This window comes from Aspergillus uvarum (genome assembly GCF_003184745.1).
Source record: "Aspergillus uvarum CBS 121591 unplaced genomic scaffold BO82scaffold_63, whole genome shotgun sequence".
In the NCBI taxonomy this organism is placed as follows: Eukaryota; Fungi; Ascomycota; class Eurotiomycetes; order Eurotiales; family Aspergillaceae; genus Aspergillus; species Aspergillus uvarum.
In genome coordinates, this window is record NW_020291360.1 from 23,347 (window position 1) to 42,249 (window position 18,903).

At 52.2% G+C, this 18,903-nt stretch overlaps 5 protein-coding genes across 5 annotated transcripts; 2 read left to right on the plus strand and 3 right to left on the minus strand.

The window, feature by feature from the left end:
- Positions 1-113: 113 nt before the first annotated feature.
- Positions 114-1,888, minus strand: BO82DRAFT_292869 (putative pre-mRNA splicing factor; the record flags this gene model as incomplete). Its single annotated transcript, XM_025631772.1, has 3 exons — positions 114-1,609; positions 1,685-1,718; positions 1,847-1,888. 3 exons carry the CDS (start codon positions 1,886-1,888, stop codon positions 114-116), a joined length of 1,572 nt encoding a protein of 523 aa, XP_025487981.1.
- Positions 1,889-2,838: 950 nt separating this feature from the next.
- On the plus strand, positions 2,839-4,254 carry ppmA (type 2C protein phosphatase PTC7; the record flags this gene model as incomplete). Its single annotated transcript, XM_025641033.1, has 1 exon — positions 2,839-4,254. The coding sequence occupies one exon, from the start codon at positions 2,839-2,841 to the stop codon at positions 4,252-4,254; it is 1,416 nt and encodes a 471-aa protein (XP_025487982.1).
- Positions 4,255-5,691: 1,437 nt separating this feature from the next.
- BO82DRAFT_171722 (PWWP domain protein) lies at positions 5,692-8,185 on the minus strand. The gene is made up of 5 exons (XM_025630359.1): positions 7,764-8,185; positions 7,179-7,647; positions 6,732-7,107; positions 6,420-6,651; positions 5,692-6,363 (listed from the first exon to the last, which is right to left on the minus strand). Exons 1-5 carry the CDS (start codon positions 7,924-7,926, stop codon positions 5,759-5,761), a joined length of 1,845 nt encoding a protein of 614 aa, XP_025487983.1. The 5' UTR covers positions 7,927-8,185; the 3' UTR covers positions 5,692-5,758.
- Positions 8,186-9,613: 1,428 nt separating this feature from the next.
- Positions 9,614-11,730, minus strand: BO82DRAFT_357904 (phosphatase PAP2 family protein). The gene is made up of 3 exons (XM_025636142.1): positions 10,964-11,730; positions 10,367-10,901; positions 9,614-10,282 (listed from the first exon to the last, which is right to left on the minus strand). The coding sequence occupies exons 1-3, from the start codon at positions 11,351-11,353 to the stop codon at positions 9,867-9,869; spliced, it is 1,341 nt and encodes a 446-aa protein (XP_025487984.1). The 5' UTR covers positions 11,354-11,730; the 3' UTR covers positions 9,614-9,866.
- A 2,482-nt stretch (positions 11,731-14,212) lies between these two features.
- On the plus strand, positions 14,213-18,512 carry BO82DRAFT_377709 (coma-domain-containing protein; the record flags this gene model as incomplete). The annotated part of the gene is made up of 8 exons (XM_025637591.1): positions 14,213-14,464; positions 14,552-14,589; positions 14,650-14,687; positions 14,746-14,825; positions 14,883-14,965; positions 15,041-15,515; positions 15,808-15,811; positions 16,216-18,512. 8 exons carry the CDS (start codon positions 14,213-14,215, stop codon positions 18,510-18,512), a joined length of 3,267 nt encoding a protein of 1,088 aa, XP_025487985.1.
- Between the last annotated feature and the right edge of the window lie 391 nt (positions 18,513-18,903).

Consider the following 18,903-nt stretch of genomic DNA (forward strand, 5'->3'; position numbering starts at 1 on the left):
ATCTAAAGACTGATTGTCCAAATGATATCATCACCAGAGCGCACTCCTACTGCCATGATACATAGCTTCGTAATTATTGTTAGGTTGTCGTATATAGTACAGTACACTCAGACTCATTCGATCCCCCAAAGCTTCACGGTCCGGTCGTGGCCACAGCTGGCAATCCATTGCGCATCCGCACTGATGTCGGTGCTAAGCACGTTGCCGGAGTGCCCACTGAGACTCTTCACCAATGACCAGTCATCTGCACTGAAGATGTTGACGTTCTTGTCGAAGCCACTGCTCACGAAGAATGTTCCCGACTTCTTAGGCTGCATGGGCCCTGGTGTCTCGCCGTCCACCTCCATGCGGCCCTCCGAAGGTAGGATGGAAGTGGCTTCGGCGCCCTTGTACCATCGCAAGTCGGACACGACACTCTTGTGGGCGCCGATGCCTCCGGTGTTGCGCACTTGCCGCAGATCCCAACACTTGACCCATCCGTCTCCAGACCCGGACAACACCCGGTACCCGTCGACACCCCAGTCCAACCCGTAAATCTCCCGAATGTGCCCCTCCAGAATCATCACAGTCCGGCCTGTTCGTAGATCCCAGATACGTCCGATACTGTCCAGGCCTCCGCTCGCCATGAGTGAACCATCATTGTTGAATGCCACTGCGTATACCTCACGCGAATGGCCTTCCTGTAGTAACAACTCCGCCGTCGTCTCCACATCCCACAATCGCCAAGTAGTATCGTAGGAGGCAGAAGCGACATACCGGCCAGACGGGTGGAATTCCGTCCGACAGACACGACCACTATGACCGGAAAGCGTCGCCAGCGGCTGCTCCTTGTCCAGTGACCACAGACACACGTTGCCGTCGCCGCCACCTGAGACCAAATTCACCGTCGATTCCGAGGCGGTAGACGTCGCACCGGGAAACCAAGACAATCCACCAACCCTGTCTGCATGTCCCTTAACTGACCATTTTTCTTCGAGGTTGGGCACCGTCAGCAATTTGATACCTCCTCCCCAGTTACCAGTCGCAATCATCTGCCCGTCAGGCGAGAAGCGACAAATGCTGACAGGTCGGTCACCCGCGATTTGGGAACCGTAGAGGTCAAATTGATGCAGTTTTTCCTTGATCGCTTTGCGATGTTTGATATGTGTCCGCAGAGGAATGGTCGATTCTTCACGCAGCCGGGCGACACGGGCCTTTGCGCGGGGAAGGGAGAATCGCGCAATCTCTTTCCGCGCCTTGAGAAGCTCCTCGGAGCCCTCTGTGTAAAACTCCTCCTGTTGCTCAGCCTCTTCATCCTCGTCTTCGTCAACTTCAGTTGTCCCCTCTCGCATTTCCACGTCGCCCTCAGCCGCCGCCGCCGCCGCCTCCTGTTTCTCCGCAAGATCGGTCAGCAGCTCGCGCAAGCGGTCCCTACGATCCGCAGGTCCTTCACCAAAGAGTGTGATTGGCTCGCCAAGCTCTCGTAGTCGCGCGCGCACTCGAGTGTCATCAGTGGGGACCGCCATCGCAGCGGCTCTCCTCTTGCGCTCAAACTGGGATAGGATGGCAGACGCTCTTTCCGCCGGAATGCCCGCTGCGGAAGAGGGAAGGTCATAATTTCGGTCCACGGCTGTATAAGAAGATGGGACGTCAGCTTCAAGATGGGGTTCTGTCAGTATTCGTAAAGGCTACAAGCGATACGTACGTATATTTGCTAGGTCAATGCCCATATCCGTGTCCTGCAGTAGAAATGAATGTCAGTCAATGCGCCCAAGTAGACACAGTCGTCCTGTGAGCCGATAATAGCGGAAGTAGATTATTCAGTCTGAACCAGACAGCAGCTGAGAGGGGGGGGGGGTGATCCTACCTGCACCTCCTCCACGTACGCCTGTCGCGATGGGTGCATCATGATGGGCGACGAGATGAGGGGATTAGCCAAGAAATGCCCACTCGATTAGACCAACACGTCAAAAATTTTTCAGTTCAGAACTGCAGTGATGAAGACTGTGAAGATTATTTATACCAGAGATAGGGAGTGTAAGTAATAACAAAAGAATCTAGAGAGTGAAGAGGGAAGAAGAGGCCGAAGTTGGAGAGGAAGTGAAATGGCGGGCATGTCCGTTTTGCAGAAGGCGGCGACAAGGGCAACGCAACCCGCCCGGTCAATCATCAACTGGAATCCCATCAACAATCTCCATCCAAGTCCAGTCGCGCAGCAACTTTGTCACCTTCTTAAAGCTCCTCTTGCGCATTCTAGGCTATCTCTCAGAAGCCCCTGGATGGGCACTGAATGAGCCTTTTCGTCCTGAATCAACTCCGAAGATTGTCTTGAACACATTTTGTGAATATCATGGCCCACTTCCGCCATTATCTACTATATCAATCAGGGTAATGAGAGCTGCGCTCAGGACGATCGTTGACCAGCCAACCAACATCTGTCAACAGTCTAGACCTTATTTACCTAGACCTCCTCTTCATCATACTCCTCGATCGCCATATCAAAGCAGAAGCTAGACTCGACGACAGGCTGGATGAGTGTTTCAAGCATGCCTCGCCCATCGTGAGGCGGTCGATGACGAGGGCGGGCGGTCACAGCAACTGCCGGCCTTTTGGCCCGAAATTTCCATCGGTTCTTCGTCTTCTCTTCTCAAACTCTCCCACTTACTTTTCTTTCTCTGTGTTTGTCGAGTCAGCCGGCGTTTTGGAACGGTTATCATATTTCCTCTCCACTCTTCTTTGTGTATCTCACGCCAAGATCCGATCTCTGCTGGACGTCGCCATCGCCGACCGCTCGACCCCCTGTTACTGCTGGCCCAGACAGGATAGAAACTCTCCGGCTCCAATCCGGGATCTTTGCTGATGATCGCGTTGGCCTCCCACAGTAGAGCCTGCAGTTCGGCCTGCAGTAGCCTACACACCGTCGTCCGTGATCAACTCTTGGCCTCTTTTGCTACCGCAAAGAAGTCGGCCCCTCGTCGATTGACCTCCCGGTCATCCTTCTGTCTTGCTCCCGTCGCACGAAATCCGCCGTCTGCCGATTATCGCCGAGCTTTCCATACAACCGCGCCGCTATCGTCTCAGTCCTCCTCTCCTCGTATCTCTTACCGGGTCGCTGCTTCAGCCTCCGGCAAGGGCCGTCGCTTTCATCCGGCGAAGAACTCGTACGACTTCAATTCCGACCTCCACCCGGCAATCGGCGTTGCAACAGACACCCAAGATCCTGCACTGCGAAGGAAAAGGAGACCCGACAGCGGCGAGGATGCATTCTTCGTCAGCAAGGTCGGAAATGGCGACTCCGGGGCCATCGCATTCGCCGTAGCTGACGGAGTTGGCGGATGGGCAGAATCCCGCGTCGATCCGGCGGATTTCTCTCATGCCCTCTGTGGCTACATGGCGCAATCGGCCCTTGCCTGGGATGCACCAGCGGAGCAATTGCGGGCGAAGCACCTTCTTCAGGTGGGCTATGATCAGGTAGTAGCAGACAAGTCGATTCCAGCCGGTGGCAGCACCGCGTCCGTCGGTGTTGGCTTGGAAGATGGTCAGATTGAGTTGGCGAATCTCGGCGATTCCGGCTCAGTCCTTCTTCGACTCGCAGCTGTGCACCATTACTCGGTGCCGCAAACTCACGGGTTCAATACCCCGTACCAACTCAGCATCATCCCTCCCCGGATGCGCGCCCAGGCGTCCATCTTCGGCGGTGCCTTTCTTGAAGACTTCCCGCGCGACGCGGCCGTCACCAACCTTCAGATGCAGCACGGAGACGTCCTCGTGTTAGCCACTGACGGAGTCTTCGACAACCTCAACAACCAAGATATCCTCAAACTGGTGTCCAGCCGCATGGTCCTTACGGGCGCCTGGACCTCCACCGAGGAGGCCGGGATCCAGCCCTCGGCGGATCTGCACCAACTCACCGGTCCCGAAGGCCTGGCGCCGCTTCTCCCCGCATCCTCTCCCTCGCCCTCCACCTCGTCGACCTCCTCCACTTCCTCTGCTTCCTCTTCCTCCTCCGCCAACACATCCTCATCCAGTAAATCCGCCTCCCCAAACACCCGGGACCAAGTCTATAGCCTCCAATCCTTAATAGCAGCCACCATTGCCGGCGAAGCCAAGCTAGCAAGCATGGACGTGCGTCGCGACGGGCCCTTTGCCAAAGAAGCTCAACGCTATTACCCGGGAGACTGGTACCGCGGCGGCAAGGTCGACGACATCTCAGTCGTATGTGTCATTGCGGTGGAAGAGGGATACTCCGGCCCATCCCCGTCAACAGCCAACTAGTCCCTCCTCCACATCCCAACAACTCCTTTCCTCCTTTCTCCGCCCAACAAATAACTATTTCATGATGGCCCTCCAACCTATCCACCCACCCCTCCCCGGCGTTCGGTTCACTGCAAAACAACAAATACAGCATCTATATACGGATAGAAATTAGTTTACCATCCATACCCTCCACTAATTCCCCCCACCCCACATTTGGTCCTCGGTCTTTTTGGGAGCCTGCGCTGGGTATGCTACACACACACACACATACATATACATATTTGACCTACCGATCTAAACCGACGGAGTATTCTATTTCCCCTTGTGTCTAACACCCTCCTTCTTTACTTTCTCTTGTCTATACCCCAACAACAACAACAGTGATCAATCCATGTGGATTGAGTCGAGCTTTCTTTTCTATGTTCTTTGCAATCTTTGCGAATGACAATACTGGTGGATGGATAGTATGTCCTTTGGATTATTTGTTAGCCATTCGCGTAGCATCGCATGACTGTACGGTGGCATGGTCTTCTGGACGGAGAGTGCCGTTAGGTGCATCCCAGCAATCGCCACGAGAGCCAGCCAGCCACCTACATCTGTATTCTAGATGTTTGACACGACAGACATCAAAGGAGAAAGAAATCCGACTTCATTGGCTTGAGAAATTAACTTAAAGCAACAATCGACTGCAGTCACACACGCACACACACACACACCACGTTCCCCCTTGGGGAAAAGCCAAATCAAAATCACTATCGAATCCTGAAACAAAACCCCCAGGACCAGGTAGATAGAAGAACAACCCGTACACAGAGAGAAAGAAACAAGGGGTGGGTCTGAATACACCACCACCTACCCACCCCCGCGCAACGAGAGAGACTACCGGATGCAATGGAAACACCCCCCGGGCAGCGAGATAAAGTCGTCAAGGACAAAATCAGACAGCGGAAAAAGAAGCAGGCACGAGAAAGCAAGCAGCAGCCAGGTCTCTGGAGGAATAGAGCGGGATTAGCTAGCCCAAGAACAGTACAAGATTTCGAATAAGCAAATTGAATGCGCTTGGGGGCGAACGATGAGACGTCGATGCAGCCTCAAGTTCATCTTCCGCGACTTCGTATCACCAGCCGGATTCGATATAGTCGAGTCTTACTTGGTCGGAGAAGTAAAATAAGCAAGGCTTCTGGAGAAAAATGTACAAAACCCAGGAGTAAAGATCGAAATCGAATATTCACGGGAGCAAGAGAGAGATGCACGTTCAACGTTTCAACGGCTATTTTCATTTCGCTGTCAAATTTCGACTCTCGTGGGCATTGGAATTCCAAGACAAGAAATGGTAGGGTGGATGATAGGCAACAGAGAGGGGTTGTAGAGACAAATAAGAAACGGTGACGACACAGGATCCCAAAGGCTAAATAGTAGGAGAGGTGCTGCACAGATGGAACAGGGATGTTCAGAAAAGCCTTGCGAAAATCAGCGGGAAAGCAAATAAGAGGCACTCATAAACAAAGACGGTTTTGTTCTTTTAAGCAGCTGCCTCCGCAGGCTTCTCCTCTGTCTTCACTGCCTCTGCAGCCGGCTTCTCTTCGGCTGTCTTCTCGTCTTCCTTCTCTGCCGATGTCTCTTCGGCCTTCAAGGTGGGTTTCTCAACATCTTCCTTGACCGGCTCGGGAGCATCTGATTTCTCCCTTACATCAGCATCAGTCATTGGCTCGTCCTGAGGCTCAGATTTGCTCTCCTTAGATTCATCTTCTTTCTCGTTTTCGGTATCGGCCTTGACGGGCGTCTCCACGCTGCTCTCCTTGTGAACGCCATTCGCCCTGGGCTTGTCCTCTTTATCCTTGTGCTCGGAAGGACCGGTAGTGTCAGCATCAAGAACATTCTTCCACTTGGACAAAATGTTAATGGCGCGTTGGCGGAACTGGAATTCCTCGTCTCGAGGAATAGAGCTGAGCTTAACGATCATCTTCAACACCTTGTTGATCTTGGTCGCACGAATAATCGACACTTCCAGATCAGTGTGCTTCTCCAGTTTGCTGAAGTAACCCGACATAGCAGTCATCTCCTCCTCGGCAGGTGGGAGTTCGCGGGAGATGAAGCCCTTCTGAAGCTTGTGGCGGATGAAGAGAACTACGTGGTGTGAGCACATCTTCCGCCAATCACGATCTTGCAATTCGAGCACTCACTCTCTTTCTCCTTCTTCTCTTTGAGTTCCTCCTGATTAATTTTCTTCTCGGGTTCCTTGGAAGCCGGACGAGAATCTTCGCCTTCATCACTTGCAGCAGCCTTGCCGGCCTTCTTGGTGCTGGCGGTTTGCTTGGCCTTGCTAGAAGCAGGAGCCTTCTTTACAGACTCATTAGTCGGGGTTTTGGGCGTCGTCAACTTCAATTTAGTGGTGGTCTTGGGCGTCTTTGCGGGCTGTTAACGACCGCGAAGGAAAAGCGTCAGTTTGTGTTACCTGCCGCTGTGTTGTTCAAATGGATCAGTCCCTCACTCACCTTCTCATCAGCTGTAGTATCAGCTTCAGCATCCTTCTTCCGCTTCTTGGAGCTCTTCGGCTTGTGTTCCTCCTCATCAGCATCCTCCATCTCGACATCTTCGTCATCAACGACGTCCATGCTCTTGCGCTTGCCCTTCTTTGCTTCTCTGGCAGCTTTAGCAGCGGCCTTCGCAGCGGCCTGAGCTTCCTTCTCCTCATGTTCTTGCTCAAGCGCACGCTGGTGGTCGGCCAGAAGCTCCTTGAAGTGCTGAAGATCGTGACCTTCACTACCGACGGCATAGGCAGACAGCAACAGTTTGCTCTTACCCTTCTCTGATACTTCCTTGCAGGTGGCAGGATCGAGAGGGGTCAGGTCTGTGTTGGGGACCCAGGCGCTAAAGCGGTGTTAGACAGATCACGGCGGAGGGAGCACAATTGTAAGGCAGAAACACCAAGTGTTACTCACAATTCATTCGTCTCGAAGAACATGACCGGGAAAGTTCGCTCGTGCGCGCGCTTGCCACCTTCAGCGTAGTCCTCTCTGATGGTCCCATCTTCACGCTGAGCGGTCACGGGACGCGTTTCCAGCAGAGTCTGAGGAAGCATCTCTTCATCACAAATAATGGAAGGCCATGGTGGGTAGCTCCTCAGACGCGCGAGGAAATAATCACCAGGTTTCGCGTCGAGGTGCAGGACGCGAACTTGCGACTTCTTTCTGTTCAATGAGCCACCGGTAGATTTGCGCCGCGAGGCGGATGATTTCTTGGCCGAGGCGGGTGTTCCGTTGGCCTCCGATGCTGGGGCGGCTTTGGCTTCGGGCTCTGCAGGGGCGGCTGCGCCATCGGCGGGTTCCTTCGCGTCGACAGGCTCAGAGGGGGTAGCGGACTTTTCAGCTTCAGTTATCTCTTTTTTCTCCTCAGAAGCAGACGCAGGCTCTATACGTGGGTGATGGAAGATGTTAGGAAGTGTCACATATACGGGGGCATAGCTTGGTTGGAGATCCCTTGTGGAGAACCAAGCCAGCGCAAGCCAAGATCAGGCGAGTATTTACCTGAAGACTTCTCATCCGAACCATTGGGTTCCTTCTCTTCCTTGTCCTTGGACTGCTCTGGCGCCGAGTCCACAGGAGTGGATTGGGTCTCGGCAGGCGCGCGCTCGACGGACTCAGCAGCTTCGGGAGCGGGCGCGGAGGCAGCAGGAGACTCCTCGGCCATGATGCGCTAGGGATCAGATGACGAGTCGACGGATGAGATAATATATCAGTAGGAGATGGAGATAAGAACCTTCCGATGATAGGATGAGATGGGGTGGGAAGGGGGGTGGGAGGTCGAAGTGGGATTCGGTTGGGGGGAGGGGGAAGAGTGAGGTGAGTGAGTGAGAGGGAGAGAGAGAGAGAGAGAAGTGGTGGAGAAGGTCGCGACGCCGGGAGGCGGGAAGTCGAACAACGCGTTGCACTTCTTGGGGGGGAAGGGAAAGCGACACTGCCAGACCGCAAATGACGCAAACACTTCAACAGCCACAACCTTCTCAAGACTTGAGATCAACCACAACGGTCGGTCGCTCTGGTTCGGATTTCAATCAGATAGCCTCTATCTGGATCACGAAGCTTTCTCCGGATAAGCTGCTGAAATCGCTGTGCTTGTAGTGGAGTAGTCGAGTGCTAGTCACTAGTTCTTCCCGAGGTCACGGCACCCGAGGTCACAACACGACTTTGAAAGATAGATAGGTGTAGATGAAGCTATTGCGTTTCAGACAAGATGGTAATCAGGGGTCGAGGGACGATGATTGTGTCAGGGGAATTCTGCCGGCTCACGACTGTGACGCGAGCACACACGCACACCACCAGCGGCACGAGACGATCTGCCAGCTGCCTGTAGACCGTAGTTGCTGCTGCACTACCACCTTCAACACAACAACAACAACAACAACAACACGCGGATAAGATCGTGTTTAAATTAGGCGGCGGTGGTGGTCCTTCTGCTGAAGTTCAACAGTCGACGAGACCGGATATAGACGGAATCGCTGTTGGTGGCAGTGGGGGAGGAGTCCTTCCCCAGTCCGACTAAACTCGTAGATTACTGCCTCCTTCGGTAGACCCAAAGACTCGGGTGCAAGTGGCAGTGAGGGAATCTGTCTGAAGAGTTTAGAAGGTGATGCAGGAGTAATAGGGAGGTTGCGGACTGACCTGGTGGCACCCTCGTCAAGCCAAGAGCGACTGAACGCGAAGAGGAGGTCGAGCAACACCGAGAAACCCCGCGGTCGCAAGGATCTGCTCTGCAAGGTAAAGAGCAGGGAAATCCACCACGGCTCACGTAACAAAGACAGAATGTCTTAGCTTGATCTACCGAGGTGATTGATGGGAAATTAGTGGACAATTAAGAGGGAAAAAAGGAGTGATGGGGTTGGGGGTGGACGCGAGAAAGGATGGAAGAAGAGTAGATAGAAGTAGTAGCAGAAGTAGTAATCCACAATGGTCAAGAATGGAGAAATCACCCTCCCTAGGCCATACAAACTACACACGCACTATTCATTAACTTTCCCTCCTCCCTCCTGAGTATCATACCAGTTCACCAATTCACCACTGCACAAGAGATTTGGAAGCCTTCACTGAGTTGAAGTTCAAAACCTCACTTGCAGACACGAAGCGACCCGTCTTCATAATCCTGTCCCGCCTATCCTTATATACTTCTCCAGATGAGCCGGAGAGATACTGTGGTATCAACCCCACCACTCCTTCACCCATAGCACACGTTATCGGCGCTGGAGATATGATCAACTTTCAGTTCTTCGAGATTTCATTCGACTTATATGCGCGTAACCACTTGTCTACTGCCAATCATGCCCATTTAAGGTCTAAGCTCGTACAAATACGAGTGAAACAGAAAGAAAGAAAAAAAAAAAATCAGGTATTCATACTCGCATTATTTTTAAGGAAGCTTGTATATACACTGTAAGGACTGCGTCAGTCGCAGTGACATTGATGGACGTAATGATACGGCCAAAGAATAAATTGAGGAAGCATATTAGCAGGGAGTCATCGAGGTCATGGTTCGGAGTGGGGTTCATAGACATTAATGTTGCATATGCAAGGGTATCATCAAGCTCTAGGACAGGCAAAGGAGGCAGGAAGGGATCACCCCTGACTGTCGCTGCATTAAGGGAGAGAGGTGTGTTCGGAAATGCCATCGTCGACCCAGCCGACTGCGTCTTCGAGTCCGTCCGTGGTGTTCGAAGCCGGCTTGTGAATACGAACCGCCCACAGAAAGTAATCTTCCAGGGGTAGCAGATTCAACAGGATTCCGTTGAATCTCCATCCGAGAGCACATACCGTTGCACCGGCAATCGCGTCCAAGATAAAGTGGTTCGCGGTGGCGACGATAGCGGCCAAGATCACAAAAGGATAGGCGAACCCCAGAGCGAGACAGCCCAGCCGACGCCACGAAGGAAGTTGCAGCTTCAAAGGACCAATGGCCACGCGGGTGCGGCGACGCTGATGTGGCGGCAGCGGGATGGTCATGATGGTGAGACCAATCATAAGGGAGTAGCCAAAGTGCAACGACGGCATGGCGGCTAGAATACAGTCAGTGACATCGTTCAAAACTCGCCCAGGATACATAGCTGGTCTTCAAGACCCATCAAGGCCACAAGACTTACCATACTGATTGCAGAAGCGATTCTCGGTCCAGACGCTGCCCGCCCCGTTGACTCCGTGTACAGTATCAACAAACCCGTAACTACGGCCCAAGGCTGCGTCTGGCCCCTTCGCGTCCTTGTCGCTGAGCAGACGAGGCGGCATACAGGGCCACAGTGTGAAAACCACAAAGGCAAGCAGATTGCACACGGCAAGAGTTCGACGCCGGGCCTGATATAGATGAGACCCCGCGGGTGAGCCGCTCACAAGCCCGCGCGGTTTTCCTGGTTGCGACTCATCGAATCGGTTCCTTGTGATGGTGAAATAGTAAAGCCAGACGAGAAAGGCGATTGTTCCGGGAATGTGAATGAACGAATAGATCCAGTTGGTCCAGGTCATAAGAGTGGGATGGTGGAGAAAGTATTTTTGGATCGAAACCTCCCAAAACAAACCCAGTGACTCCTCGATTTGTATCAATTGTAGTGCATGTTTGCGCGCCACATCGACCGTATCATCTTTAAGAGTGACAGCAGTGAAAGCCCGACCCAACTGATATGTCTGTACCCAGTAGATTAGTCTTCCGGTCTGAGTCCCCAGCAGGTATCCAGGTTCAAACATACCCAGTACACAAGCGCCCAGTACCAGCACTCGACAAGAAAGGGAAACTTGCGGAGCAAGCGACTGAGTAACCGATCATGAAAAACAGTGGTGTCTGGAGACGTCACTTCGAAGGTCGAGTTGAAAAACCCGATTTGTCTCTTGCGCCAACCGGTCTGGCTGATCTGCGGGAGCGACGAAGAAGATGAAGAACGGCGGTTCAGTAGAGTATCCTTGACAGTTGGGGTCGACACGCCGGACTCAATTGCGCTAGGAGAAGAATCACGCGACACGACATTGGAAGTGCGACGAGGTCTCCGGGGAGGAAATGACCCTGTACTTCGGTTGATCCAAGTGCCTCCGAAGAGGAGGACGATGACAGTCAGAGGTTCTAGAATAGCCCCTGCGCCCATGATGAATGGAGGCGGAAAAGGATTGCGCTGGTCAGGCTAGTGGCGGAAGAATGATCCAGGACCTAGTGAGAGGAATAAGACTAATTTCTAGGCGAGGCGGATGGAGGGAATGTCGTGGTTCGAGGTGATGAGCGGCTGTGATAGAATAAGCGAGTGAAAAGAAGCGAAGTTAAGATGCGCGAGAGGGTGCTGGTATTATAGGTATAGGTATCGAGGGATTCGGGAGGAAAGGTGAGAGAAGAAGGGATGTGATTTGAAGCGAGATAAGATGTAAGATGAGAAGGATGGGAAAAGGAAACTGGGAAAGATGTCACGCTACCTGCTGGTTGAGTCGCTGATTATGTAGGTATGTACAGTATGTACGGGAGGGGTATTCATGTAGGTTGTAGGTACCTAACTTCCACTTACGTAGTCTGGGCACTTCTCTTGGTTCAGGGCAAGTCCATGCTTTAAGTATCTTAGTATTTTAAGTATAAGAAAGTCAAAAGGTAAGAAAGAGCTTTGAACTTGGCGAGATAGTACGGTATGTACTTGGACCCAGTCAAGTTCCAAGTGGGGGGTGGGGGGGAGGAGAAGGAGGAGGAGGAACCATGCGAGGTGAAAGAAGCTCAATAACAAGAACTGCTCACCCAAGCAGAAAGAGGGAGGCCTGACCGATATGTCGTGACAATTAACACATGCTGGAGCCAGGGAAGGGCAACCAAGGAAAGCAGGCGACCGCTATAGATTAGCGGTTAGGAGTTATCGGAGCTACCGGATGCCGGGTGTTATTTTTCTTTTCTTTTGAGACATCGGGTTTCCAGACCCTAGTCTACCTTGGCAAGGTAGTACTTGTATATGACTGGCTCGTTCTGGGTTGAGTGAAGAGCATGGGCAATAATGAAAAGTACAAGTCATATCTCCTATTGTCCGGGCTCATGACTCTCGAGCTTGCTTTGTCGAACTACCCGGAGTATAACCACGATTGAAATGGGGAAGTGACTGTAGCTATGATCCATCCATGATGATGGCCAACACACCTCGAGTAGTCACCGAGTAATTCGGCGGTGAAAGAACCTCCATCTGAGTAAGGTATGTTGTGAATGGATGGTCAACCCTAAGCACATACCTCCCTGTAGGATACCCAAGTACTAGTGGGTGCTCGGTATTGACTAGTAATTATACAGGATGTACTTATCTAAGCTGGTCGCCCCACTGCCTATCCGAGGAAAACGAGGGAAGCAACCAATGGTCGGTGGAGCGGGATCTTGCAGCAAGCAGCTTTTTCCCCCCAAACCAGGTAAGACGTCACATGGTGGAGGGATTCCCTCCAATTCTGATTACTCACAGGGCTAATTGTTGATTTGTGATCCTCCTCAATCCCCATCATAGCATTGCATGCCCGTACATATATGTATCTCGTATAATTGTACCTAGTATAGTAGTACTGTAAGTGCATATGTGAGGTTGTAGGCGTGTACGAAACTCGACCCAGTAGCAGAGAGAGAGAGAGGCCTATGCGTCGATCAGTGAACATCACCTCCCCGGATTGTTCAGCCTTGTCCAGCCTTGTCTTGCCCAACAGTACTCACTGGTACAGTACAGCAAGTACTACTACAAATACTCATGCTCACCCAAGTCAACTTCGCTCAGTACATTAAATCTGCTGAACGACGGAGTCGGCAGTTTTTCAAGCCACTCAATCCGAACAGTGCCTTGCTATCGCTATCGACTCAATTACTACTGTACTCGCCTGAAGCGTTCCAGTTATTGCTGTTACACATCGGGCCAGGTACTTTACGTACGAGGAAAAAACACCCGTGCTTATTAGCGTCTGCATCTTTACCGAGATGCGTACGCAGCAGATGATTTTTCGCATCGGCCACGGCTGGAGCCACTTGGTCCGCTTTCGAGCGCCCGCCCAAGCTTGGCAAGCCGCCATTACCTCCGAATTGGCGAATCCCCAAGGTCCTGCCAATGTGATCTGATGGAGGATAAGGCCTTGTGTGCATTAATAATGTCAAGTGTCGGCATCGGAACTCAGCTCGTCCGCTCCCAGTTTCCGCTGACGCCGAGCTCCGTGCAAGTGAAGCTCAGTCAGCGGTTTTCCCTAAGTGGTTCCATCCTGAGAGTGAATCACAAATCCATCCGAGGGTCGAACTATTCTTGATTGATCATGGATCCATGATTCCAACTGGTTTTATTGTCAAAACCGGGCTCACCACCAAGGCTCAGTGCCGCGGCCCAGATCCGAATCCGTCGAAGACCCTTCGTTCGGCCTTACTGACTAATGGAGACTCCCAGACTGAGGGATTGACCCGCCCTTATGATCCAGGGTGCCTGCCAAGTACAGCATTTCAGCAGGAGAACCAAGCTTGGTTTTCGTGAGAAGTACTTGAATAATTGGGGTAACTTCATGAAATTCGTTACTTATCATCTGTTACATTATTAAAAGGAGCATCTTTCCTTCAGAGCCAGGAACTGGTTGGGAGATTGTCCCCTACTAATGACGTCATGCTATCGTTAGCTGTTATTGTTAAGACACTCCCCCACTCTCGTTACACTGTGCTCCTTGTCCGAGGGTTTGCGGTCTCCTAACCCAAAGGATTCCAGAACTCCTGGATCAGTGTTCACTGGGTAGAGAAAACCCGGACAATTGACATGCCCTCGAGCCAATCACCTCATGTCTCTCACCAAGGAGGAGGATGAGATATTGTTTACGTCAATCTTCAACCTCGGTCCGCTAAGTTGAGCTGCAACCAGTATCCCGTACAGTATTGACCACAACGCAATTGATTGTTGAGCACTTCACTTCCCTACTGCTATTGCTTCACAATACAGAGCTTTAGCCTTTCTGTATATTCGATACTCACCATCATAATGTTTACATCGCTCCCTCGCGTCGCTCCTGCCTTCCCTTTGCGAAGTAATATCAATTTTGCGATGCGGCAGCTCCCTAGTGCCTCGGCCTCGGTGTCGGTATTGCCCACAAGATATTCTTCTTCCACCACAAAGAAAGAGATCACACTGCTCCAGGATAAGAAAAATGGATTTGGGTTTGCACGGTCAAACCCCAGACCACCCAAACCGAGGACCAAGGGCGTCACCGAGATCAGAGGCCCATACTATACTGTATGCCGACTACCAAGCCGTAGTCCTTAACATATTTGGGGTGCCATGTGCTTCTAAGGACCCATAAGGAGCTGATTAGAAGTACAGGTCATGGGAAAACGATACCTAGCAGATGTGCTGGAGACGTGAGCCGCTCGACTGTGTAGACATTGGAGAGATTTCGCTGCTGACAACTACCACCAAAGCATGGGAACCCATGTGGACGGCTTGAAGTTTGCAGGAGGTAATCACCTCCAGCTACTTGCCTTGCTCAGACGATAGAGGCTAAGCTAGTCAAATAGGGTCGTTCTCTCTCTTCCCAGAGAAACCATTGAGGGAGTTGATCGATCTCGCTCACGATCACGGAGTCTATGTCTCCACAGTAAGCCAAAAAAGATGATATTGTTGTCTTACTGAGTGCTAGCTAAACAATGATTAGGGCGGTTGGGCTGAGCACCTACTCACGCATCCCGATGCAAGCGCCGTGTTTGATAAGTACCTTCGCAAGTGCAAGGACCTTGGGTGCGTATACACCCACCTCAACAAGCCCAGCTACCTCAACTCTTCGACACGTCTAATCCATTATCTCTACTTTAGGTTCGATGTCATCGAGCTCTCATCGGGCTTTTTATCTATCCCAGAAGACGACTGGCTCCGCCTTGTTGATAAGGTCCACTCCTACAAGTTGAAAGCGAAGCCCGAGTTAGGGATTCAGTTCGGTGCTGGGGGCGACACCCCCGCGGCAGGGTTGGAAGCCATGGGCACGTCTGATCCGTCGAAGCTGGTGAACTTGGGCCGTAAATTCCTCGACGCAGGCGTCGAGCGCTTGATGATTGAGTCGGAGGGCATCACGGAGAATGTGGAGTCGTGGCGGACCGATGTGGTATCGAAGATCATGAAAGAGCTTCCTTCGGAAGGCGTCATGTTCGAGGCAGCAGACCCGAAGGTCTTCAACTGGTACATCCGAGAATTTGGCATTGATGTCAACTTGTTTGTCGACCACAGTCAGATTGTGCAGTTGTCGTGCTTGCGCCATGGGATTTGGGGCACGGCCGACACCTGGGGAAAGATTGTCTCTTTCCGACCTGAATAATGGGTGTAATGTGATGTTAATGGCACGGCGGGTCGCGGTATGTAGTGGTCATATTTGAACTCTACGTGCATCTGGTGATAATTGTCCTTCTGCAGATTGTACGCCATCTATCGCGTGTCCGAAATGGTAGGCCAGTCACGAATCATGAATCCAGGATAGCTCCAATAGTGGGAATCTTCCAGAAAAAGAATATCCCATCAACACGCGTAGCTTTGAGCTCGGAGGTAAAGGAGAAGTTGATCGGGGGAGCGCACGTCATTACCCGATGTAGCCAAGTTCGCATCGTGCAGCTGAGTCATGCACGGAAAGATCCATTAGTTATCCATGATCCAGGATCCATTTCCCCCTCTTCTCTCCGTCTGATTCAAGGCTCCTCCGCCGAACCCCAACTTTCCACCGCAATTCGGGGGAAAAAAAAGGCAATGCTGCCTGTGGTGTCGATCTCGCTTCCCAGCAAGCTTTCACGCGTCTCACTGGTACAGGACTCTCCGTCCACTGCAGATTGCCCGAGCTAGCGAACAGGAGATGTTCCACGCCACTGTTGACTAGTTTAGTTTGGGTTTCCAGCTCAAGCCCATCACTAGCCGATCTAATTAGCTAGCCTGCTGCTTACGCTCAGAGCCTAAAGGGATCCTCACTTTTTTCCCGCCTGCCTGCCTGCCTTGCATCCTTTCTCTAGCGCCATCCCGCGCATTCGACTGCTCGAATCAAGCTTCTCAGAGTACATGCTTCATTATGCCGCGGGCAAGCACGGCTCCCGGTGCTCGACTCCGGTGCAGGAGAGCTTGCGATAGTTGCAAGCGACGGAAGCAGAAATGCAACGGAGAGCAGCCATGTACAATCTGCGTCCAACGTCGCAAAGAGGCCGAATGTCATTTCTCCGACAAGCCCGCCCGCTTGCTCAAGCCAAGCAACAACAACAACCCGAAAGAGACCATGCTTCTCAGCGAACACCTCGTCCCAACCCCGCAGCGGCAGACAGCCATGGACCGACTTCTGAACTCGCTCGAAGACCGTAGTGCAACATTGGAACAACAGGCGACAGACGATAAAGATGGTACAGCTCCGGTGCCAAAGGTGGCTAGGCTTCTGCGTGACGGACAGGGAAAATTCATGTACATTGGTGATTCTGCAAGCTTATCCTTCTTACAGAGTGTCCGTCGCATCGTCTCCTCGTCGATCGGCCGCTGTGATTTCACGGAAGACAACTCGCGACATTCAATGCTGGAGGCTTTCCAAAATAGTGCTTCGACACAGACGGGGCCTTTGATCGCGCCTCCCAGCAACGAGGAGGCTCAACGGTTGGCGCGTCAATACGTTCTTGCTACCAGCCCACTCCTAGACCTTTTTGATCTCAACGAATTTCACCCGCGTCTTGCCGACTGGGTGGGAAACCCCACTGGCGACGAAGACACGGTCAGCTCGATCTTCTACCTCGTGCTCGCGATTGGCGCACAGGTATCAGACACCAATCAGAACCTGGCTGAACAATACTTCATCAGCGGACGTCAATTAGCGTTCTCTGCATTCACTGAAACCCCTAGTATCTACACGATTCAATCCTATGTCTTGATATCTATGTACATGCTAGGTGCGTGTCGGCGCAATGGCGCCTTCATGAACCTTGGTCTCGCGCTCCGGGCTGCGTATGCGGTCGGCATCCATAGGAAAGATGCAAATTCGCTGTTCTGCACTCGAGAGCGACGGGCCCGCGAGCGCGTCTGGAAGAGTCTTCGCATGATGGACCTCTACCTCAGTGCCTCTTTAGGACGGCCGCCGGCTACCTTAGACTTCGATTATGACCTTCGCGAAGACGGTCTTCCGGCGGATCAACAGCGTCTCGAACCCGAAGAACAGTTATCTATGACCGTCGTTTCTTTGTGCCGCATCTTCGAACGGATTTTGACCGAAGTCTATATGCGGCAGGTAATATCGATCACCGTGGCTGATGCTATCTCGAACCAACATCGAACCTGGGTCCGTAACCTGCCTATGTTTCTGCAGGTGCAGACAGAACGACTGGAGTCAAAAAATCTAGAAGACACCTTGGCTGCGGCGCATGTATTCGGGTCGTATTACTGGTCGATCATTCTTCTAACTCGTCCGTTTCTTGTTTTTCGGGTCTCGCAATATGTGCGAAGTAAATCCGACTCCACAAGCTCCGGCGACACCAGGACCACCAATTCCCGAATCGCGCTCTTCGCCGATGCATGCGTCTACTCAGCCTTACGAGGTCTCAACATTGTGGATGGCCTTGCTCGATACAGCAATCTCCCTCGCAGGTTGCCTTTCCTGATTAATTCCGTCTTCAACTCAGCTGTGGTGCTAGGCGCAGCATTCTTTGCAGACTACGACAACCTCCTCCCGCTGGAGGAGGGGATGGAGAAGGCCGAACGGTTTCTTGGCTTGTTCGTGCCGCATGATCCTCATGCATGTCGCTTCTACCAGATCATCAAATATCTCCGTGCTGCGGTGGCCGAGTATGTGCGTCGACGAAATCGTCAATGGATGGAACGCCGTAGTCGTCAAGTGGACCAGCTTTTCGGCCAAGTCGGCACTTCGGATGAGCCCCGGGCCGCAGCAGATGCCAATACTCCATCAAGCCGACGCGGCGATCAAGCGGCCGTCTTGTCACCGCTCTCTCCTGAGAAAATGGGCGGGGGACCAACACTACCTCATTCCTCCAACATAACTACTGCCACCACCGCGGCTCCAGGCCAGGTGGATAACGACATTTGGGAGACCTTGTATGGCACCCAGGGCGCGCCTCCTCTTCCCTATGATACGGCCGTCTCTACGCTCACCACGACGGGAATTCCCATCGGTTGTTCCCCCGGCGGGACCATCCCGTCCGGTGTTTTACCTTCTGAGGTCCCGGGTGGCCATACACCGCTGTCTGATGTGATCTTGCCGGACAATGGCCTTTTGTATATGGCGGAGGATCTTCCCGTGTTTGGTCTCTGGGAAGACGCTTAGGTTGGGGAATCCTAGCTGTTTCGGTGTACAATTTTTTGGTGTGGGATGGAGTGTACAAATTCGCCAGCGCTCTTCCTACCTGCCTATTGAGACAGGTTATTTACGACATCTTCATGAACATAGCACGCCCGACTGCCATCATCTGGCGTTTTTTTGGATCTCGAACCTGGCGTTCAGACGATTAGCCTTGGCATTGATTCCATGTATATCCTATTTATCTTTCTGTCTGTACATACCTACCTTCACGCAGATAGCGAATCCATGCATTGACATAGTGGCCCGTCCTGTCCTGTTTGGAAGCTCATGTGATATTCAAATCAGCATCAGGCTCGGAAATGGATGCGATTCAACGAACTTGGAGCCGTGATGTCTGGCTACATACAATCGAACC